The sequence below is a fragment of the Natator depressus genome, chromosome 1 (genome assembly GCF_965152275.1).
Source record: "Natator depressus isolate rNatDep1 chromosome 1, rNatDep2.hap1, whole genome shotgun sequence".
Taxonomy (NCBI): domain Eukaryota; kingdom Metazoa; phylum Chordata; order Testudines; family Cheloniidae; genus Natator; species Natator depressus.
This window is the reverse complement of record NC_134234.1, coordinates 210314772-210339582: the sequence shown is the minus strand read 5'-3', so window position 1 is coordinate 210339582 and position 24811 is coordinate 210314772. Positions and strand designations below refer to the sequence as shown.

At 43.8% G+C, this 24811-nt stretch overlaps 1 gene segment (V, D, J or C); it reads left to right on the top strand.

The window, feature by feature from the left end:
• The window catches only part of LOC141984978 (T-cell receptor beta chain C region-like), a 239587-nt gene extending 224210 nt beyond the window's left edge, over nt 1–15377 (top strand). Inside the window, 5 exon segments of the C gene segment in view lie at nt 11194–11241; nt 11870–12205; nt 12638–12655; nt 13564–13670; nt 15327–15377. Of these exon segments, the coding sequence occupies nt 11194–11241; nt 11870–12205; nt 12638–12655; nt 13564–13670; nt 15327–15338 (521 nt within the window).
• Nucleotides 15378–24811: the final 9434 nt, after the last annotated feature.

Sequence of the window (24811 nt, the reverse complement as noted above, 5' to 3'; positions counted from 1 at the left end):
AAGCAGGATTAGCCCTGATCAGCATATGAATGGGAGCCTTCCAAGCAAAACCAAGGCTAAGCAGGGAGTGGGGTCAGTGACTTCTTCCCCTTTAGTCAGTACGGCTCCCAATGCCCCAGTGTGATGCTAAGGGGTGCTCTGCTGCTGGAGATGCCATTATTTGGAAGCAATATAAGAGCTAAAGCCCAGGGCCAGTCATGATGCTTAAAGGTCCCAAAGCAATTTTTGCAAGAGTTAAGGTTTTATGGTTACCTGTTTCCTGGAAAAATTCCAGTAGGTGCACTATATTCCTCTGACCTCAGATTTCCCTTGTAGCATCAGGGGATATGGCATTAACTCCTCTCTCTCTGTGCTAATGTTGTGCAGTGTCCTTCCAAGTGAATGGCCCCTGTGTATTGTCTGTAAAGCACTTTGTGAATCTCTGGGTTCAAAGACACTATAGGAATGCTGGTCTCTCAGTCATGTGGGCCCAGATCCTCAAAGGTATTTAGATTTGAGGAGCTAGGCCATGGTGCTTATACAAGTGGATGGCGGAACCACATGAGTAAGAGAGACAGGCTTCTTGGGATGAAATGAGCAGGGGTAGGAAACCATGCTCTGCATACACACACACACACACACAGTTGTTAAACCTCTACATCGGCTCAGTGGGTGGCTTTTTATTTCTTCTGACCTGGCTCTCCCCATTCCTGACTTATTCCATTAAACTAAGTGCTGAGAGTCTGATTTCATGCTCAAAGAATAACAAAGCCATAGTGTCTTCCCAGTATTCTCACCTGATCTCATGGATTTTGTATGAATAATCTCCTGGTCTGCTGGGATTGAGTGTGTCAGTCCATGGGCTTCTGGGTGGGAATGCATGCATCTGTAGCTGTGCTGAATTTCTAGAGCTAATAAAAACCCAGGAAACATTTTTATTCAAAGATTTGTCAGATAAAATTCCTGATGAACATTTTCTGACCAGCTCAGTTAATTTCTCTGTGGGGGCGAGTCTGACTAGGTATGTGCATGTTTGTTTGTGACTCTACATCTGCATCTATACATATGATTCTATGGGGAGAGGGAGAGGCCATTCATGTGACTCTCCATACCTGCCTCTGAGTGTGTGTGACAGCACATATCCTTCTGCAGTGTATTTGTGCCTTTGCTATTCTCTGCATGTTCTTGGGTGTGTGTCGGCACATTCCTCTGTGTGTATATGTGTGCCTGTGCCTGTGTAACCGCTCGGTATGATGTGTCATTTGTGTCATGTGTTTGTGCTTGTATTCATGTCTCTTTGTGTATTTGAGAGATCAGGTGGGTGAGGTGATCCAACTTCTTTGGGTGAGAGAGACAAGTTTTCCAGCTACACAGAGCTGTTCTTCGGGGCTGGGAAAGTTACTTAAAGTGTCATAGCTAAACATAATATCCTGGGACCGACAACACTGCCTACAATCTATGTGTATCTGTGCAGCTGTCTGTACACGTGTGTCTAGGCTGGGTACCTCTGTGTGGTTTCCCGCCTCTCACAGCTCCCCTCTCCCTCTCGTAAGCTATAAATACCAGTTTGGCTTAGTGAGGGGTAGTGGGGAGGGAGCATAGCAAGTTCCTGCTTAGAGAAACCCAGGAACCCCTCTATCCGGCCAGGTGTCTGTTTGGTATGATCACCCCCAGCAACATCATCCGTGTTCCCTTGTTTATTCAGTATAAGCACAGACCCTGCCATTTCCCCAGGCCCTGCCTCTGCTGGGTGACTCTGGGGCGGGGCTGAGGGAGGAGATGTTTTTGTATGAGGTTGAACGATTGTGGGGACAGCAGGGCCACGGTGATACATTCCCTAGGGAGGCCTTTACAAAAACCTCCCTCATGTAGTGGATAGGATGCAAGGCCCCCTGGCGTATGTGCACTTCTTGACACCCACGGCTCCACTAGGAGCTGCCTGCACATTTTCAAGGTTTTGTTCATCCTAACCCTGATGTGTTCCTGGGCCACAAAGGATGACTCCTAACCAAGACCACACAGCAGACCCCGGTGGGAGGAGATTCCCTTTGGCTCACCCAATAGTTTTTCTATCTATGGGACCCCCCAGGATAGGACAGTCTGCACCAGATGGGCATCCTCTGTGGAGGAATAAAATGCGGGTGGTTGCCTTTGAAAATCAAGACACATGGCAGCCACGTTCCTCCACATGCCACTTTTCTGCACCTTCCATCAGTGTCTCAAAGTATCTTTCCCAGAGGGGCCAGTGTCGCTGGAATCCCACCCCAAGGTGGCTAAGGAAACCTGTGGTTGATTTCGCCAGGCCTACCAACACTGTGTTCTGGCAGCACCGTGTACTTTGGAGAGGGGACCAGACTCACTGTCTTAGGTAAGTGACTTCTAGGAATTAGGGATCTAAAAAAGCCTATCACCTCCCATCTTCTCCATCCTCCCAGCCCCAACTCTTCCAGGTGAGAGTATACCCTACAGGAGATTCTCCAGGATTCTGTCCAGACCAGTTTTCAATGTCTCACATGAGGGGCTTCCACCACTTCCCTTTGGGAGACCATCCCACAGCCCAATCCATCTTATCATTAGACAATATTTCCTAACACAGCCAGCCATACTTTGGCCAGGGGGCCAGGCTGACAGTGTTTGGTAACTTTCCTTTGGGCCATTCTGTCTATTATCCCAAACAGGGTCTGTTTCCTCTCCTTCCGGGGTATTACAAGATGATTATCACAGTTCCCCCTCCCTACCTGTGCTCTGGGGAGCGGTGTATTTTGAGATGGTCTCTGTAGCGCTGTGATTCATCTCCAGCACAGTTTGGTTCCGGGACACGAGTGACTGTATTAGGTAAGGAAAAGAAGCTCAGGCATTAAATAATTGGTGACAATGAAATACCTTTTTCAAGAGTAAATGAAAAAGTCCTGTGTGCAAATTTCTCCAGAATAGGGTCTAAGGAACAGGTTGCAGCATGGGGTGGGTGAAATCCAGAAGAAGATCCCCTCCCTTCCCCATGCACACCACCACCACTGCCCTTTGACCGCAGGAAAGGGTCACTGCTTCTAAAATTACGCAAGAACAGGAATCTCAGCCTGGACTCAGTTGCAGGGTGGGGTTGAGATAGATAGATAGATAGATAGATAGATAGATAGATAGATAGATAGATAGATGATATTCCAAGTGAACACAGGGGTTTTTCGTCATATCCGTCTTCCATAAAAACAGCATTTTCTAACACTGTACTCAGTGCTTGGAGGTTGGGGGGCGGGGGGGGGGGGGAGCGGCAGACACATTATATTATATAAGATTACCTAAATCTGTTGTGTCTCCTTGGATAATCCACACCCCCTCCCCCAACTGGTAACTTCCCTGAGGCTGCCTTATTCCCATAGCTGAAGGCAGGTGATTCCTGTACCCCTTCATAACACTGTGTAAACACACCACAGTACTTTGGCCAGGGTACCAGGCTGACAGTGTTGGGTAAGTTTCTTCGTGGCCATTCTGTCTATTATCCCAAACACAGTCCATTAGTGAAGGGATGTCTGATAAGAGCAACTGACAGCAGTAAGGGGTTAATTTACTAGACAGGAATAAATGAATGTAATAGCTTGGATAAAGGTGGCTAACGGTAGGTATGAGAACCATTTGCAAGGGTGCAAAGAGGGAAAGGAGGCCCCATCTCCAGGACCATTTAAAGTGAGTACTGAGACAAAGACCTAGAGACTGCACTGTAGGGGGTAATCCTGCCCTGGCTATGGGATTGGGGAAGGAAGGTAAGTCTCTGCCATCTCTAACTTCTATGATGTGACTCAAATACCCAAATTCCCAGAGGTCTGCAAATAGGCAACAGGCTGACATTTCATCAGGTAAATTCAGGATTCAAGGAAGGGTAAAAGGAGCAGAGAACAGAGTCCACCTGAGAAATGGCAGCCCCTTGGGGAACAGTGGTGTTTCTAGGCTGTGGGTCTATCACTGTGTAACTATGCTGAAGCTAACTTCGGCGAGGGCACCAGGCTTACAGTGCTAGGTAAGTGAAATCCAAGCAGATTAAAAGTCACCACTGTAAAGGCACTGGCAAATTTTGGAAGGGATCGGTTTGGGGAGAATCAGGGGTGTCCTGGAATATCTCCTCTAGTGCATAGCTTGAAATGGCTCAGTGTTGGGAGGCAGGTGGGCAAAGAGTCCATGGGAAGATCTAAAGAAGGATTTTTTTTCTCTCAAAGCTTGTCACTTTCCTTGTCTCCCCAAAGCACTTTAAGTGCAGCGCATTGAATATTGTGCAAACAAATGTAGCTGATGTTCTGAACTCAACTATCACTGGTATGTAGCCTCCGGTATTACAATGTGTTTTAGCTGAAAGAGAAGAAATGTTGTCTGGACAGGAGCTCTTTTCAATAAATGCCCTGTGGGTCTCAAATCTCCACCTGGAACAGCCCATGAGGGCTGAGCAGAAGGGAACTCAGTTTAATATCTCCTCCAAAGCAGTTTAATGTGCCTCCCAAGGAGGCATCATCCTCTCTTCCCCATAGCACTGATGCTATGCCAGCTCCAATTAGAGGTTAGAGGAAGCCTGGTTTAATGTCTTCTTCACCTTAGCAGAAGTTTCAGGGTAATAATCACTGCCATTTGGGCTGCTGCCTGGAGGTTTTAGCAGTGAGCAAATTGTCTGTGTAAACACACAGCCGGTATATTTTGGAGAGGGGACCAGGCTCACAGTTCTAGGTAAGAAAATGCATCTTCCAAAGTATCTCTGAACCAAACTTAGCAAAATCTACAATTCCTGTCTGGGGGAATTTGTCCCCATATAACTATTTATTTTTTGGTTAGACACATTGCAGGGAGAGTGGGCATTTTCCCATTTAACCCCGATAAGATCAGAGTCTAAAATGTAACCATGAGAAAGGTGGATATTCTACCTTATCATTTCAATTTTACCTTAGTAGTTAATGTTTCCCACAGTTGCACTGGTTTCAGTGGGTGGCAGGATGAAAAGTGGTCCTTGGTCATTTAACTAAATAAAGAAATGGAGAGAACAAGGAAAACACACAGAAGAACCCAGGCAGGGACAGAGGCAAAGAGACATGTGGAGTCGGAGAATGTGAATCTGAAAGCCATTTGGAGAAGAGATGAGAATTCCCCAAAACATCTTGCTACTTGAACTAAAAATAATAAAGCTGGAGATAATATAGATAGCAAGGCAATAAACCTTCATGCCATGATCTGAGAGTTTCAAGAGAGTCTGAGGGAGCTCAGTGTATGTAACCCAGGGGAGAGCTGGCTCAAGGTGGTGGTGGGACTTGATCAGAGACTGTAGATCCCTTCAAAGGAACAGGGAATTATCTACAGATCTGGAGACAGAAAGAACAGGAGGCAGCTGCCTGAAGCAATGGTTGGAAAGTTTTAGGGCAGGCTATGAACAGATATTTCTGTGTTAGTGTTACATGGCATGGGGGACAATTACCTGCTGGCACAAGCCAGTGAGCAGCTTATGCCCTGAGAACACAAAATGTACAGGTTCACCCCCCATCTCCCGCTGGGATACTTCTGTGACTAGTGTTTACTAGCCTCCAGCAACTGCTGGAGGAGACGAGATCAAGGCTCCCTTGGGCTTTACACTTTGGGCTGCCTCTGCCTTTGAAGATGTTCACTTTGATTATAACAGTTTCACGCTGTGTTCTTACAATTCCCCGCTGAACTTTGGCCAAGGGACCCAAGTGACTGTCTTAGGTAAGTGGAGGCAGCCAGAAAAACTGCAGGGATCTAACAATTGTCTCCCACTGGCCCTGGGAGAGGCTTCTATGGTGACACATTGTCATCTTCCACACAGATAGACAGAGACCAGTATTTACCAGTCAGTGGTGCTCAGACCCTACTGAGAATGCTATGCATGGTATAGACCCCCTCTCTACAGCTCCGCTGAGAACCTACTTCAAAAACTGCATTCATTTCTGGGTCCCTCAATGCCAGAAAGATATTGACAGAGCAGGAGGGGACTGAAGGATGGGAAAAGATTAAGATAAAATATGTTTCACTTGACTAAATGCCAGCTAAGAATTCTACATGCATGGGAAGGGTAGGCAGGGGGAGGAATTATTAAGGGTGCTCCAAGAGGGTAAGTGTAGGGTCAACAGGATGAAACTGAGGAAAAGGGGGGAATGCCAGGCTGTAAAGGGGTGAGTATGTCTTAACAGGCAGATCAGAAGATCTGTTAGGCTGTGCAATGGCAGGATATGGGATGGGGAGTGGACCAAGAGAAGTGGGAATTGCTTAGGACAATGAAGGCTAGGATTGCATAAAGCACGATACAAACAGGGTACAAGTAACTCCCATTGGGAGTAATTCCCACTCCTTATGCAAGGAGAAGCCCTCCTGTGTGGGCTTGGAGGAGTGGGTGGAAAGAAGGTGGAAAGCTGGAAAGGGTTAAATCTGGATGGAATGTGACCTGATTCTAGGACCACAATGCTGTGTTCAGCACTCCCAAACAGGCAGATTCCCTCATCACCCAGAGGCCAAGAATTGCTCTCCTGGGGGAGGAGAGATGGGAGATTTCAGGCTCTTTCACTGACAGTAAAGAGGACGAAGAGAACTTCTCCATTACTGCAGCCCACCGCCTCCTTCCCTCCCTTCCCCTCTCCAGAGAGGACTTTTCTGACAGGGGTGTCAGGCTGTGTTCTGCAAATATACTGTACTTCGGAGAGGGAACACGGCTCACAGTTCTAGGTAAGAGATAGCAGCAATCGTGTCTGGGCCACAGCCAGCAGGTCATGGGCTGGCAAATACACCAAGAAAAGGGTTTTGGGAAAGACACTGAGAGAGACAGAGGGAAAGGAAGGCAGTTGATGACTGGGGAAGAGAACAAACCCATTACTGCTATTAAATTTGTCCTGGGCACAGACAACTGTAGTGTTAACTTTGCCAACATTTTCTTGCCATGCTAATAAACTTATTGACAAGAAAGAAAGAAAGAAAGAAAGAAAGAAAGAAAGAAAGAAAGAAAGAAAGAAAGAAAGAAAGAAAGAAAGAAAGAAAGAAAGTGTTCTAATCTCGTGGTTAATGGCTGGAGCATCTCCTTCAAGTCTGGAATAGGAGGAGATCTCAAATCTAATCAGAGAAAGAAGGGAGAGCACACGGGCCCCTAGAGTGGTATTTTATATCTAGATTGCAATATAAATCTGGTGGAAACTCCGGAAGCCCTGCTCAGTGCCCACTTAGGGTGCTGGCTGGATTCTCTTAGAAATGAAGCCCATGCAGTGCCAGCACCCCAAAATTAGACTACACCTATTCAGAGGTGGTGCATCTGCCCCCTCCCCCACCGCGATCCAGTATAATCCCTGGGATGACTCTGTCTTCCCATTGCAATATCTAAGGGAGCATCTGTCCCTGAAAAGGGGGTGAGGTGAAGAAGACTGAGGTCAGGAGCCAGACATTCATTAACAATAGGACTATCCTGCAGCAGCTGGGAGAACAAACAGAGAGATTGGACGAGGGTATAAAGCGGGGGGGTGGGGTGGGAAGGCGGGAGAAGGAGCTTGAAGGATAAACACTGATCCTAGGAGTGTGTGGCGATGCTGAGGTTCAGAAGCAGAGGATGAGGTACTTTACTGTGGAAAGGGAAATGAGGGATCTTTTAAAATATGAGGTCTGATGCAAATCATCACTGGGGAGCACATACAGGATATTAGTCTTCTAAATGCTGCTGAGACAGCACAGCTAGATGGCTAGTGCATATAGTTTCTCCTGAGCATGCCTTTGGCTACGATTCTGGAAGAGTCCAGCATTTTAAGGGTTAACAATGGCATCTCATGGGGATCAGCCCAGGACTGGGTAGTGAGTAGTTTTGGTGTGGCAATGCAAAGCTGTGCTCCACAGGCATCCAGTATTTTGGAGCTGGAACTCGACTGACAGTTCTGGGTGAGTGAAAATGATGACAAAATAACATAACATATACCCCATGCTGGGAGAGGACTGGGTTTGGGAGTGTGAAAGGGGCAGGATTCTTGAAGCATGAATCAGTGAAACTGAATGAAGAGGGAAGCCTTTGGGGTGGATAGCGGAATGTAGAATATTCTCCGCAAGTGAACTGTAGGATATCTCATTGCTTGAGTTATTTAAAGCTAGGGCAGGACAAAGTCCAGGAGAGTAGAATATAGAGAACAGTTCTGCACTGGCTAGGAGAAAGTAGACTAAATACAATCTAACGGCACTTTATGGAGATGGCAGCATTCCCTAGCCCCACCAAAGCAGCTCTGTTCTGCCCAGTCCCTAAGGAGTGTAAAGTGGTTTTGGTGGGGTTTGGATGGGGAGGAGGATTGGGAGGGATAGTTTTGGTGCAGCTCCAAGAGGCTGTGAACTGGAGCACAGTATTTTGGAGCAGGGACACAGCTGACAGTTCTGGGTGAATGGAAGAAAAGAAAGAAAGAAAGAAAATAGCAGGCAAAGAGACTGGAATAAAACCCAGTTTTTAGAAGCATTTCTGGTGGCAGCCAAATTGATGAACTTGTCTCTAACGGGGTTAATCTAGAGAAAAGAGGGACAGAGAAACAGACAGACAGAGATTAAGACAGACAGTGAGGGACAAAGCAGAGAAACACAAAATAATGAAACACAGGTAAGTAGAAACAAGTCCCGGTTCCAGGGCATTTGTAGCATGGGAGGAAAACGCTGTGTTCTGGTTCTGGCTCAGTGCAATATTTTGGAGATGGGACCAGACTCACAGTTCTAGGTAAGAAAAATAAATACTTTTACTCATGATCTGTCTCTAGCAGCCCAGTGGGATCTGTACATTTCCTAAGAACCCCATAGACAATAAAAGGCATTTTCATTTTGGGAAGATAGGATCCGCAAAAGGAAAACACTTGTGTGAAATCGCAGCTCCCCTGGAGTCAATGGCAAAACTCCCACTGACTTTAATAAGGCCAGCATTTCACCCCCAGAGTTTTTTTCTGGCTGGTATGTGATTGTACCAATCTATGTCAGAAAGAAGATAATTCTATGCCTAACATTATGTGATCTGCCTGGGACATGTCTGGAGAGCATATTTAAGGAGAGTATGCTGGATTCGTAATAAAAAGGTGATGGGGAAAAAAGGAATAAAAAGGGAAACAGACAAAGAAGACACACAAGAGAGAAAGACAGGGAAGGATGAAATACTAAGGAGGAAGATGATTTTTTTTTAGTGTAGTCCGTGAGGGAATAGCTAGGGATAAAGGGGCTGGAACTGAATTAAAGAAAAATCCTTCACATAGTGTATCAGGAATAATTTCTAGAGTAGGGGGGAAGAGATCTTGAAATAGTCTCCAAAGGGAAATGGTCGAAGCCCCTTGAGAGTGTACTATAAGGCAGTGGTTCACAACAAGGGGTACACATACCCCTGGGAGTACACAGAGGTCTTCCAGGGGGTATGTCAACTCAGCTAGATATTTGCCTAGTTTTACAACAGGCTACATGAAAGTCTCTAGCAAAGTCAGTACAAACTAAAATTTCATACAGACAATTACTTGTTTATACTGCGCTATATACTATATCAGTGTTTCTCAAACTGGGGCTCATGATTTAGTTTATAATTACATGGTAAAAATGAGAAAGTGAGCAATTTTTCAGTACTAGTGTGCTGTGACACTTTTGTATTTTTATGTCTGATTTTGTAAGCAAGTAGTTTTAAAGTGAGGTGAAACTTGGGGGTACACAAGACAAATCAACCTCCTGAAAGGGGTATAATAGTCTGGAAAGGTTGAGAGCCATTGCTGTAAGGAGTAGCCTTACTCTGCTTGAGAAGAGAGGGTACAGTAGGTGTAATGAAACAAGTCTTTTCTCCACGTCAAAGGGCTGGGATTCTGCTCTCTCAGACACACTTATCTGCAGACACAGCTTAATAGCCCCTCACCATGAGGAAATGCTGTTGAGTGGTCAGCCTTATTTTTTCTATTCACAATTCTTTCCCATGTGCTCCTGGTTCTGCAATATATTAGAACAGCCCATACAATCCCTCTGTAATGCTGGTAGAAGAGACACAGGGACGGTTGGATGAATAGGAGCACTAGTTAAAAATAGGAATTCTTTTCTCAGAAAAATGTTGATGGAAACAAAAAAAAATTATTTCAGTCAACATTTCTACAGAATATTTCCAATTTTTTGAAAAAACAATTGGAAATAAAAAAATTTCAACCATCCATAATTAATAGCTTGATTTTTAGGCTATATTCATAGAGGTCCACAGATAACATGTTAATTTAATAATATATACTAGGAAGCTGTAGCTCACGAAAGCTTATGCTCAAATAAATTGGTTAGTCTCTAAGGTGCCACAAGTACTCCTTTTCTTTTTGCGAATACAGGCTAACATGGCTGCTACTCTGAAACTCTTCATAAGAATATTTAGTATTTTTCATCCATAGAGTTCAAAGCACTTCACTATGATGGGTGGACATTACAAGCTTCATTTTACAGCTTGGGAAACTGAGGCACAGAGCAGTTAAGTGACTTGCCCAAGGTTACATAACAAGTGTGGCCTAGTTGGGAACAGAACCCAAGCCTCCTTATTCATGGCCCGATTTTCAAAAGAGCTCTCCACCCAACATGCTGAGCCTTTGAAAATCTGGCCTCCTAGTTTGCTGCATAAATGCGAGTTGAGCTCTTTTGAAAATCTGGCCCACAGAGTCTGGTGCTCTGCTCATTGCAACACACTGCCTCCTCTGTCCAGTAAGGCACTGTCTAGACATCATTCCCTTGAAGAAATAATATATGTGGAGAAAGAATGGGGATCTCTTTCAAAAGATGGCAGGACAAAGATGGAAAACCTAAGGTCCAGTAAGGAAAAGCTAGTATTAAACAATAGGAAAAATTTATTACGAGCCAGAGGAAGTGGGCCATGGAATTGACTCCCCCCGTGAAGTGGGTGAAGGATCCCCTCTGCCACTGCAAAGTCAAGAGCAGGATAAAGAAAACTGTAGTGGCAGGAATGGAGCTGATGAGTCCTGTGAAAGTGGGAAGTACATCAACAGCAGAGATCCTCCCTATGTGCTCATTTCATGGTCATATAGATTTGTACTCACGTGTTCACTTTGTCTCTATAGAGAGACACCACAGGCCTAGCCCTGCAGTCCCTATTCAGGCAAAACTTCCATTGACTTCAGTGAGAGTTCAGCCTGTGTGAGGAGTGTGTAGAGTCAAGCCCTTGAACCGTAAGTTGCTAGTTTGCTGAGTTTTACTACTGCCCTTTGTCTCTGTGCTCTGGATATGAACAGTATTTTGGCACAGGAACCAAGCTGACTGTCCTGGGTAAGGAAGGGTTTGTTTGTTTGTTTGTTTGCTAAATAACAAAACATTCACAGTCTTGGGCTTCTGTCTCAAGCTTCTCTTTGGATATTTGTGGGCTGGATTTTTTATTTCTTTTGTCCTTTTTAAAACTGCGGGAGAGAAAGCAAGGAGAGCTTGCTGAGAGATTGGAAAGTTTGGGTTTGCAAAAGAAGGGTGCAGTCTTCAGCATCTTTTTCTGAGGTGAAACACAGGGCACCCCAGTGCAGTAAGGAATTACAGAGCAACAGGGCTCAATGAATGACTGGATATAGAGACTTTACATTTACTCTGTAGCTGTGTTTTTTAAATATTGGGGCCAGATTCTGCAGCCAACACTTTCTATTGACTTCAGTGGAAGTGGTACATATACAGTGGTTACTGATTCAGACTCGAGTACAGGATAGTCAAAAAATATAATTTTCTCTTTTGGTTTAAAATGATGGGCCTCCTGTGTAGATTTCTAAAGAGGGCACTGAATCTGCCTCTAGAAGCATCTCCCTCCTCACACAACACATACAGAGTCAAATACATGGATCTGGGAGGGGTTGTTGGCACAAGGCAGGAGAGGGTTTGTGTAGGGCTCTCTGTGTCATCTTGATTTCTGTTCCAGAGGATGGATTCAATATCGTCGCCCCCAAAGTGGCCATCTTTCCCCCGTCGAAGCAGGAGATCAAAGAGAAGAGGAAGGCCACCCTGGTGTGCCTGGTCACAGATTTCTACCCTGATCACATCAAGCTGGTTTGGCGGGTGAACGATGTTGAGAGGAAAGAGGGGGTGAGGACAGATGAATCTATCATGGACAAAACCTCAAAAAAATACTCACTGACCAGCCGCCTGAGGATCTCACACCAGGAATTTTCCAACTCCAAGAATAGATTCCAGTGTTTTGTTGAGTTCTACGACAATGGCACACACACATATGAAGAAGTCATCCGTGGTGCAGCTGGTGAGTACTGAGCACAAAAGCCCTAGGGTGCTGGGGTCTGGCCTCTGCAGCATTCCCACCTCTGGGGTTAGGAGTTGGAATGGAAGGCAGGGCTCCTGCCCAGCACATCAGGGAATCACCACTTAAATCGCTGCTGTCCCAAGAGAGAGTCCAAGAGTGGGAATTGTCACCTCAGAGTTCTGCAAAGCAGAGCAATTTGCTAAACCCTGGGGCACCAAGACCACTGTATGCCACACTCCAGCCTCTGCCAGCCCTTGGGATCTGAGACCGGGACTGGAATCCAAATCTGCTCTCCTACAAGCTAGTGAATAGACACATAATTCTCCCTTCCGCCCTTCCCCAATCCAATTAATTGTGGGAAACTGGGAGTTCCTTGTAAAAGGCACAGATAGCTGGGCTCAGATACTAACTTCTGCTTGTTTCTCCTTTCAGGTTGCAGTGTCTCAGAAGGTCAGTTAAAGCCCCTTCTTCCTCTGTACTGTACGCACGTGTGCATCTGCACATGAATGTTCAGGTGTGCCTGTGGGTATGTGTACCCTGAGGTACTGCTGTGGGGGTGTGTGTGCATGGGGGTTCGTATACCCTGAGGTACTGCTGTGGGGGTGTGTGTGCATGTGGGTATGTGTACCCTGAGGTACTGCTGTGGGGGTGTGTGCATGGGGGTATGTGTATTCATGCTGTCAGGCGCGGGTGTGCATGTGCTTATGTGCATATTTGTATGTGTGGGTGCACATGCGTGTACATATTTCTTGTTTCACAGAGACGTGGGTGTGCACGTGTGAGTATGTGCGTAGGCACACACACTGGGACTCACACCCCTGAACGCACAAACATTTCTGTGGGACTTGTACTAACCACCAGTGGCCAGGACCTCAGCTTTAGATCTCATCCTAAAGATATCACCTTCAGCAGCACAGAGACCCTAAGACCACACTGGGTCATTAGGGTCAGTACTGACTTAGAAGGGAGAGTACCCCCTACTGAGTCACCTACCCCACTCTCTGCAGCACAGCACCCCCTAGCACCACACTGATGTATTGGGATCAATGTTATCTCTGGGGGAAGCCTGCCACCTTCAGTGTCACTACCACTTCTTTAAACTCTTAGGTTTCCCTTAGCAGTCTCCAAACCAATTGCTGGCCAGGGCTGACAATCTTTAGCTTTGGAGATCCAGCCCTCCTTGGTGGTACAGCCATAGGCAGCCAAATGGGCAGTAAGTGGATTTTACAGATAAGCATTGCACCATCATCTGCTAATCTACAGGCTTAAAAGAACCCCCCTGGACTGGATAAATTCTCCAAAGAAATCTTTCACTTCTCTGTTAGTTTTGATGTATTATTTTCCCCCTTGCTTTTCAGAGTCGTATCTGACATATGCCATGGCAGGCAAGAGAGTGTATGTTCTGCTCATTTTCAAGAGTGCCTTGTATGGGGTCTTTGTGATGGGGCTAATGCTAAGGAACAAGGTGAGAGGTGTTTTCTTATTCTATGCACTCTGGGCCAGGTGCATTCTAACTAGAAGAGAGGTGGTGGGTGGGGAGGGGACTAGCTTGGACAAAATGAGAACCAGCCATGAACCTCTATCTCTCCCCCCCACACACACACACACAAAAAGAAATCTCCACAACTTTTAAGATGCAAAAAAGTTCAGTGAAGTGTTTTTTCTTTTTCCCCATGTCTCTGCACCTCCTGGTTTGCAAGAGAGTAAGCTAGAGTGATGGAGAGAGTGCAAGTGTTGAGAGAGAAGGGGAGAGAGAGAATGCAAGAGAGAGACAAAAGAAGGAAGAGGAAGAGTGAAATGTGACATAGACAAAAGATGGGGAATGAGAGAAAATTGAGAGAAGAGGAAGAAAGACAAGGGAGAAACAACAGAGGAAAAATGAGAGAACAGAGAGAGAATCAGAAAAGATGTGAGGGAAAGAAAGAAAAAGAGAGATAAATAGATATGTAGAGAGAAAGAATAAAAAATGAAAGAGAGAGTGAGTTAAGAAAGTTTGTTTATCTAGTGGTGTGCTTGTAGTCATCCATTCTTTCTCATTTTTAACAGTGCTTATCGGAAATATCTTGAGACCTTCTGAGCTGACTCTTTCTTTTCCAATCACACATGAGGCCTTCAGCATAGTCAAGCAAAACCACACTGTTTCTGTTGTGCAGAAACTTTCATAGCCTTAGTGACTGCATGGGAAAATTCAATGTAAGGTTTCACCCATCAGATATGCCCCTGACCACTACTTAACAGGAAGCACCAACTGTAAAATAGCAGTGAATCCCCTCCAGCTAGAGCACTGGCTGGTGGCAGTGGGAATCTGAGAAATTACAGATAAAAAGATACATTTGGTCACAATTTGTCCATTTTCTTTCCCCTCACCAGCCAATAGAGGGTTGTTCCCTGAGATCTAGTCCCAGGGTCAATTTGTGTCTATCCTTGAGGTGTACACCATTCAAACACAGTGACCCTGATTTTTCTGTTACTAAGAGTTTGTGTACACTTAAAACGCTGCAGCTCTTAGGTGAAGACACTACCTACACTGGTGAGAGTGGTTCTCCTGTCTGAGGAGGTAATCCACCTCCCTGAGAGGTGATAGCTATGTCAATGGGAAAATTCTTCTGTTCACCTAGTGCTGTCTACACCAGGGGTTAGGTCAGTTTAACTCTGTCACTCAGGGATGTGGATTTTTTACATCCCTGAGCAACATAGTTATACTGACCTAATTTTCTAGTGTAGACCAGCCCTTAAACCAGTATTATGTTGGTGTAATCCCATTAATGTAAATGGAGTTATCCCTGATTTACACCAGCATCAGTGAAAGGAGAAATAGCTGATCTATCTATCTATCTATCTATCTACTAAAATATTGATATAATTTGATCAACCTTCTGTCAGTTAGGTACCCAGTACATATTTAGTTCCTTTAATGTCTCCTCATCAATTAATCTATCTAGATCCTTAATTTATGAATCAGAATGGAGATGGGGATGGCTGTGCATGAACAAGCTGCATTATGGAAAACTTGACTGTTTGCTCCTCCCCCTGGTGTTTCAATCACAGGATGATCATTGCTTGGTTCTGGTTAGCGGTGGCCCATGACTAATCTCCAGTTCTATTCCCTTCCCTCCCACAGAAAGTGCAGTAGAAGAAGCTGGCCTGAGACGGATGGCACAGCTGCCTGGAGAAAGAAGGAGCTGCAGCTGCATTCGTTTTACAAGTCCTCATTTGTTTCAGAAACCAGCACAGCACTTAGGCTTTTGTTACAATAAATGTACAAAGACCGCAATTTGGGGTTGTCTGGCTGTATTTGCTTGTTTGAAACAGCAGCTTTTAATAAACACTTATGGAATCCTTAATGAGGTTTTCTGCATTTCAGCTCACTTCATCGGATGCATACTGTGGAAAGTGTAGAAGATCTTATTATATACACACAAAGCATGAAAAAATACCTCCTCCCACCCCACTCTCCTGCTGGTAATAGCTTATCTAAAGTGACCACTCTCCTTACAATGTGTATGATAATCAAGTTGGGCCATTTCCAGCACAAATCCAGGTTTTCTCACCCCCCCCCCCACACACACAAACTCACTCTCCTGCTGGTAATAGCTTATCCAAAGTGACCACTCTCCTTACATTGTGTATGATAATCAAGGTGGGCCATTTCCAGCACAAATCCAGGGTTTAACAAGAACGTCTGGGGGAGGGGGATTAGAAAAAAACAAGGGGAAATAGGCTACCTTGCATAATGACTAAGCCACTCCCAGTCTCTATTCAAGCCTAAGTTAATTGTATCCAATTTGCAAATGAATTCCAATTCAGCAGTTTCTCGCTGGAGTCTGGATTTGAAGTTTTTTTGTTGAAGAATTGCAACTTTCATGTCTGTAATCGCGTGACCAGAGAGATTGAAGTGTTCTCCGAGTGGTTTATGAATGTTATAATTCTTGACATCTGATTTGTGTCCATTTACTCTTTTACGTAGAGACCCACAGGAGTACATGGCACTCTACAGGTAAAAAGACAAGTGTCCTGACACTAGGCTCTCAGACTTGATCTATCCTTAAAAAGTTATATCACCATAGCTACGTCAGTCAGGGATGTGAAAAGACCAAAGCCCTAACCAACATATCTATGCAGACAAAATACGCAGTGTAGTTGCAGCTATGCCTATAGAAGATTGTTTCTGTTGACAAACCTAACATAGTTGAGGAAGGTAGTGTTCCTACATGGACAGAAAAACTCCTGTTGGTATGGGCTATGTCTACACAAGGAGGCTATGCTGAGATAGACACAGGCAAAATTTGGAAGATAACACAACAAATAATGACACCAGGCTATGGTGAGTTTTGTAGTGAAGAGGCAGCCATGTTTGCTCACTTCTTGAGCTGTAGCTCACGAAAGCTTATGCTCAAATAAATTGGTTAGTCTCTAAGGTGCCACTAGTACTCCTTTTCTTCTTTTACCATGTAGCATTTTGAGTTGCACCATATGTAAAGTAGCATTGCTACCACTAGAAGGGCTCTCATAAAAGCTAGTAATGGCACATTTCATTTCAAGCCATTTATCATTATAGTGGTGTGGAACTAAGGAAGGGAAAGAGACAATAGTGAAAAATGGGAGTCATATACTGCTCAGCAGCCAGTGCTATTTTAAGCTTGAAAAATAGATAACACAAGTTGTTCTGTTTCATATATTTCTTGGTTTTTAATGGGGATTGGTAGTGGAAACCATCATAAATGGTACAATATTGTACAACAAGAGGTGTTTCTTCTTAATCACAGGCAGTGAATCATGAGAACTGATAACCCCAGATAGTGTCTCTACAGATATCCTTATTCATAAGATTGTCTAAAATCTTTTTTTTTATTCTTACTAAATTAATATCCTTTGGCAGTGAGTGCCTCAGGTTAAATACGGAGTGATTCAGAGGCAGCTCACTCAATCCCAAGGCACGGTGAGGGGAAGCAGGGACGTCTTTTATGTAGAGATGTGTCCTAGCCAAAGCCCAGGATCCAAACACCCCCAGATTCTGGAAGTTCAAATGCAGACACAAATTTTGTGACTCATGCCCATCTCTAGTTTTATGTTTTCATAGATTCATAAATTCCAAGGCTTGAAGGGACCATTGTGATCATCTAGTCCAAAATTCTGTATAACCCAGGCCATAGAACTTCCCAAAAATAATTCATAGAGCAGATATTTTAGAAAAAAACACTTAATTTTGATTTAAAAATTATCAGTGATGGAGAATCCACCACAATCTTTGGTAAATTGGTCCAATGGGTTAATTACTCTCACTGTTAAAAATTTACGCCTATTTCCAGTCTGAATTTGTCTAGATCGAACTTCCAGCCATTGGATCATGTTATACCTTTCTCTGCTAGATTAAAGATTCCATTATTAAATATTTGTTCCCCACGTAGATACTTATAGACTGTAATCAAATTACCCCTTAAACTTCTCTGTTTGAAGCTAAATAGATTGAGCCTATTGCATCTATCGCTATAAGGAAGGTTTTCTTTAATCATTCTGGTGGCACTTCTCTTAACCCTTTCCAATTTATCAACATACTTCTTGAACTGTGGACACCAGAAATGCACACAGTATTCCCGCAGCAGTCGCAAAAGTACCAAATACAGAGATAAAATAATTTCTCTGCTCCTATTCAAGATTCTCCTGTTTATACAACACAGATCGCATTAGCTTTTTTGGCCACAGAGTCACACTGGGAGCTCATATTCTGCTGATTATCCCCAATGCCCCCCAGATCTGTTTCAGAGTCACTGCTTCCCAGGACAGTCTCCCATTATGTAAATTCTTTATTCCCAGATATATACATTTACATTCTTTGTTCCCCGATGTATACATTTTCATTTAGTCATATTAAAACACATATTGTTTGCTTGTGCACAGTTTAGCAAGCAATTCACATTGTTCTCAACCTGTTGTCTTTGCTATTTTTGTATCGTCTGCAATTTTTGTATTGTCTGCAAACTTTATCAATGATGATGTTATATTTTCTTTCAGGTCATTGATAAAACTGATAAATAGCATAGGGCCAAGAACTGATCCATGTGACCCCACTGAAAACACATCCACTCAATGATTATTCCCGGGTTACAATTACATTTTGAGATCTATGCAGTGTAGTTGTAGCTGTGTTGGACCCAGAATATTAGGTAGTCAGGAGACAAGATGGGTGAGGTAATATCTTTTATTGGACTAACTTTTGTTGGGGAGAGAGACAAGCTTTAGGCCACTCTACCTTGAATGGTCCCTTACAATATGTGCTAACTACTTATGCTAAACAATCTGTTCCACTTTGCATTTTGCTGTGATGCTGGGAGTTCCTTTCTCAGGCCTGAAAAAGAACTCTGTGTAACTTGAAAGCTTGTCTCCCTCACCAACACAATTTGGTCTAATAAAAAATATTACCTCACCCACCTGATCTCTCTCATTTTGAGACCTATCCATTTGCCAGTTTTTAATACATCATTCTAGTCTTTTAATCAAAATGTTAGGAATTGCCAAGTTAAACACATTAAAGAAATCTAAATATATTATGTCATCCTATTACCTTTATCAAAAACTTGTAATCTCATCAAAAAAAGATATCAAGTTAGTTTGACAGGATCTATTTCCCATAAACCCATGGTGATTTGCATTAACTACATTACTCACATTTAATTCTTTATTAATCAAGTCCTGTATCAGCCTATTATCTTGCCCAGGATCGATGTCAAACTCACTGGTCTGTAATTACCCAGGTCATCCCATTTACCCTTTTTAAAAATTTATTAGTTTTCTTCCAGTCTTCTGGAACTTCCCGAGAGCTACAAGATCTATTGAAAATCAATATTAATGGTCCACTAAGAGCTCTTCAGTGAGATCTTTTCAAACTCTTGCATGCAAGTTATCTGGACTTGCTATTTAAAAATATTGAACTTTAGTACATTCTGTTTAATATCTGCCAGAGATACTGGTGGAATGGCAAGAGTGTTATCACTATATGATTAGAAAAAAGAAAAGGAGTACTTGTGGCACCTTAGAGACTAACCAATTTATTTGAGCATAAGCATCCGATGAAGTGAGCTGTAGCTCACAAAAGCTTATGCTCAGATAAATTGGTTAGTCTCTAAGGTGCCACAAGTACTCCTTTTCTTTTTGCGAATACAGACTAACACGGCTGCTACTCTGAAACCTATATGATTAGACTGCATCATCTGTTTCTTCCCCAAATACAGAACAGAAATATTCATTGAACACTTCTGTCTTTTCTGCATTATTATTAATAATTCTATCTTTTCCATCTAGTAATGGAACAATATCATTGCTATGTTTGTGGTAATGAGTAGGGATTCAGATGGCAGTACTCTCCCTTGGGAGGATAAATTCTTACTTATAGAGACGTGACTTCCATACCTTTTTAAAGAGTTCAGTCATTATTGTTGAAGGACTTCAATGCAATACAGATCTAAGGACAGCTGCAAAAAGGCTAAGGGAAAATGATAACTAGGGTCCAAAAATGTACAAAGCTGCCTAGACAGGCTTGGTTAAAATCACCCTAATCCCCATTTGTGCACTTCAGTATTATCAGTAATCTCTCCTAAAAAAGGAAGGTGAATAGCAGGGGTTGGAATAGCAGGGGGGCTGCAGGGCAGGACTGAAGGGCATTGGCAGGGTTGTGTGGGGAGTGCAGCACTGGACTAGCAGAGGGCTGCAGGGCAGGTTGGAGGGCCTTGGCAAAACTGTGTTGGGACCCCAGAATTGGAATGGCAGGGGAGCTACAGGGCAGAACTGAGGGGCATTAGCAGAGCTGTGTGATTAGCCCAGGACAGGAATAGCCGGGGGCTGCAGGGCAGGATTGAGGGGCAGTGGCAGAGCTGTGTGGGGAGGCCAACACTGGACTAGCAGGAGGGTTCTAGGGCATGACTGAGGGTCATTGGCAGGGCTCTGTGGGGAGCCCAGGGCTGCAATAGTAGCGGGTGCTGCCGTTCAAGGTGAGATGGAGCTGGAGAGCTCAGCATGGGATGGCATAGAACATTTCAAAAGGCCTCGTATGCAGATTAAGAGAGGAAAGGGAATGGCTCAAATTATGAGCCTAACCAACCTTGATATTGTTCATTTACGAGAATAGCAGTTGAGTTTTATACATAACAGGATGCGGTTTAACATTTGCTTGTGAAACCGTTTCTGTAACTCATCATCACCTCTTTCCACAGCACCCCCCGCACCTCACTCTGAGGCACATGTTAGACTGAAATCACAGTGCCTATCTGTCCCAGCTAGGCTGGTGGTTTTGCCGCCTTGTGTTATCACATAATCTTGCTGCACAGAAGGCTGCAGCGGGTGTTTGCAGAAGCAGCCGTTGCTCCTGATGTGTCACACGACAAACTAGGGGGTGTTTGTAGGTCACTGACCTGTTTTCAAAAATGAGAAAAACAAGATTTTTCTGGGTCTCTTTTGAATGACAAACATGAGGGATTGAAAGAGAACTGCTGATTGCATATTGCCTCAGCACCCACTCTTTCCTCACAGTCACTGCAGGATTGTTCCCTACTCTCTGTTCCCCAGGGCTGCCTCTGGGCTAGTTTTAAATATCTAAGTAACAGGGCTTCCACCTTTCCCCTGGGGAACTAGAGCACAGGATAATACATTTTCTCACTGTGAGGGAATATTTCCTAGTTATCCAGCCTGAAATTTTCCCTTGTAGCTCAATGTCATTATTACTATGTATATATGAAACAGCACCATAGGTGTATGATGCTTTATGGCATGAAAACATTGACTTAAGGTCTCACAATTTAATTAGACAGAATTCAGCAAGGGATGACAATAAGCAAACAATCTGAAAGTGCTGTACACATGTCTATAACTGTTAGGATTTTGTTTTCCATGTATTGCACCTTTGTCTTTCCAGAAATCTACAGTTTGCTGCAGCCAGGTGCTTCTTTGTGTTTAATTCAAATGCAGCATGTTCCACAGGGTGACACACACACCATACTCTCTTATGGAGACTTTATTTTTGTGCTTTCTTATTTTGCAGCCATTTGGGGCCATTTTTTTGGCTCCCTAACATCAAAGAGTACTTTATACCATGAATAATAGCACTGAAGTCAATGGCACTACTTGTGAAACGTGGTACTACGCAAGGGTGCTATAATCTACCTCTTACACTGAAAACTTATGATAGCTCTTGAGGTATGGAAGGCATTTTGGTGGGGACAAAGGGGAATGAGAATTCCAGCAGTGAGAGATCATGGTATGCATATAATTACATATGCATCTTGTTTGTTTCACCCTTTGTTTTTTTTGTCTTCAGCATTGGAAAACTGTTCCCAGAGACTAATTATCAGTGGCTCATAGTCATTCTGGAAGGGCATAATGAGTGGGGTCCCGCAGGGATCAATTCTGGGTCCGCTTCTGTTCAATACCTTCATCAATGATTTAGATAATGGCATAGAGATTACACATATAAAGCTTGAGGATGATACCAAGCTGGGAGGGGTTGCAAGTGCTTTGGAGGATAGGATTAAAATTCAGAATGATCTGGACAAACTGGAAAAATGGTCTGAAGTAAATAGGATGGAATTCAATAAGGACAAATGCAAAGTACTCCATTTAGGAAGGATCAATCAGTTGCATACATACAAAATGGGAAATGACTGCCTAGGAAGGAGTGGCTGGGGTGGCGGGGAGGGGGGGAGGTCATAGTGGACCACAAGCTAAATATGAATCAACAGTGTAACACTGTTGCAAAAAAAGTGAACATCCTTCTGAGATGTATTAGCTGGAGTGTTGTAAGCAAGACACGAGAAGTAATTCTTCCGCTCTACTCTGCACTGAATAGGCCTCAAGTGGAGTATTGTGTCCAGTTCTGGGCACCACATTTCAGGAAGGATGTGGACAAACTGGAGAGAGTTCAGAGAAGAGTGACAAAAAATGACTAAAAGTCTAGAAATCATGGCCTATGAGGGAAGATTGAAAAAATTGGGTTTGTTTAGTCTAGAAAAGAGAAGACTGAGAGGGACATGATAACAGTTTTCAAGTACATAAAAAGTTTGTTACAAGGAGGAGGAAGAAAAATTGCTTTTCTTAACCTCTGAGGATAGGACAAGAAACAATGGGCTTAAATTGCAGCAAGGGAGATTTAGGGTGGACATTAGGAAAAATTTCAGTGTGGTTAAGCCCTGGAATAAATTGCCTGGGGAGGCTGTGGAATCTCCATCATTGGAGATTTTTAAAAACAGGTTAGACAAACACCTGTCAGGGGTGGTCTACATAATAATTAGTCCTGCCACAAGTGCAGGTCTTTCAAGGTCCCTTCCAGTTCTATGATTCTGTGATTTCTATGATTATAGCAGAGTGTCAATTAAGGTTAAGAGTCACTTGCTCATTAAAGGATGATGCTTTGAAGTGCTTGAAATTTGGTGTGCCTCATGGGAGTGTGGGGTAGGATTAGTGATCCAAATTTACAGTCATTTGACCAAGATACAGACCCTGAAAAAACAGCTTTTCTTAAAGTTCACAGCTTTTACAAACTTTTTGATTGCAGACTGGGCTTTTTAAAGTACTAATGGCTTAATGGAATGGGAAGGGGAAGGTGAGCTGGAAATGATGGTGTGAAGCTATATGTTGCAGGGGATGGTGAGGGTGGAGGTGGAGGTGGTGAGAGATACACCAGTCTTTTCTCTTATGCTTAAAGTGACTATAACGCCCATGTAAAAAAACAGTCAAGTTTTGGGGATAGAGACCATACTTGCGTTTTCTCTCACCAGCCTTGTAAGAAACAACACACTCCAAACATTTCAAAGCCAGACCATTACCCCCATTCTACAATAACAAAGGGGGCAGGGCTGGGGGGAGCGACGCTTAGCAATCACATAGCAGCTGTGTGGCCTCGTGGGATAACAGTAGACTGAGACTCAGACAGTCTGGGCTCTGTTCCTGGCTCTGCCATGGGCCTGCTAAATGGCTTTGGCTAAGTCATTTTGACTTGCTTTGCCTCAGCTTCCCCATTTATACAAGAGGGATAATGATGTTTCCCTCCTTGGTAAAGTTCTTTGAGATGTACTGATGAAAAGCACTATGTCAGAGCTAGTTATTAGTCTCATTACCTGGCCACAGTAGCATCTCAGCTGCATACCTGCATGATAACCACAGAAACCTAAATGACCACTAACTCCTACTTTTCCCGTTCTGTTAAAAAAACAAAACAAACTAGGACATTTTGTGCCCTTCAGGAACATTGAGTGCCACAAAACACAAACTTTTGAAAACCAGGAAAGGAAAAGTTAAGGTAAATGCCCATGTAACCTTAACTCTGTCCTCTCCCCAAAGCACCATGACATATACTCACCACCCTGCCTTTGCATTGCTTTGAACAGGAGCTCCACACACCTGTCCTACACTCGAATGATTAGTGTACACACATAGACAGAATGCCAGGACTGCTAAATTTTACAACCCCTTTTACGACCCCTTCACTGTTATACACAAGATGCCATCTACCACTCTGCTTTCACTGACCTTTCATTAAACCCACAGCACACACTCATCTCCTGACTCCCACCTAACTGCTGACAGTCCCCATGGCAAGAAGACCCCTGTGCCCCACAGCTGACATGACCTACACAGTGCTGAACCAAGGCATTCTGGATCTCTCAAGGTACGTGTGCACCACTTTCCTTTGATCACACACACGGGGCTCAGGGAGAGGGGCTCTCCCCCAAGCAGCACAGCTTCCCCCTAGATACCCTCATCTCACAAACACAGCTCTGCCAAGCTACTCCAATTAATCCCTCTACCGTTCATTACAGCTAACCCTAACCCAGTGGCTGTAGCTGGAGCACATGCAGATCATTCCCAGCGGCTATTGCCAACTCCAGGGAGGTGGAGTTAAGGTTGTGCTAAGGGTGACTTACACATATTTAGTTCTTTTCAGCTTTCCTGCTATAACATCTTTCCTGAAGACAATGAGTTTTGTGGTTGTTCTCTAATTTCCCACGTCTATTGAACTCTTCCTGGTTGGGGAGAACTTTCAAAGTGCTGTGCAGAATGTATGTCCTGAGATTTCCTTGACTTGTAACATTCTGACACGTAGGTGTCCATAGATGGCTGTCACTGTCCCTACTGGACAGGCTGTTTCAGACCTGTAACCTTTTATCATTCACTTTGTTACCCATTATTGCAGGGGTTCCCAAACTGTGGAATTCGTATCTCTGCGGGTGAGACATCTCTGGGGAATACATGGGAGAATCTGTGTAATGGTAGATTTTATTTCTTTTATTTATTGCATTTTCATAATAGGCTACTCAGACGAAGCTTTAAAACTCTGTAGGAATTTGTTATATAAAATACGGTAATTAATTTACTTCAAGATGCACCAGCGATAATTCAGATACACAGGAACACTGATGTATAGTGCCCTCACCTCCAATCACTGTACAGCGCAGGTTCAGTTGCCTAGCAATTGTCTGGTCTAACTGAGCACAGAACTTAGTCAGGATTGTTGGGGTTTTTTCAACTGTGTACATTGCACTATAAGTATCTCTGTACATAACAGTGAAATAGCGACAGATGGCTAAAGACAAGTCGTGTTAAGAAGAACACAGGGTCAGG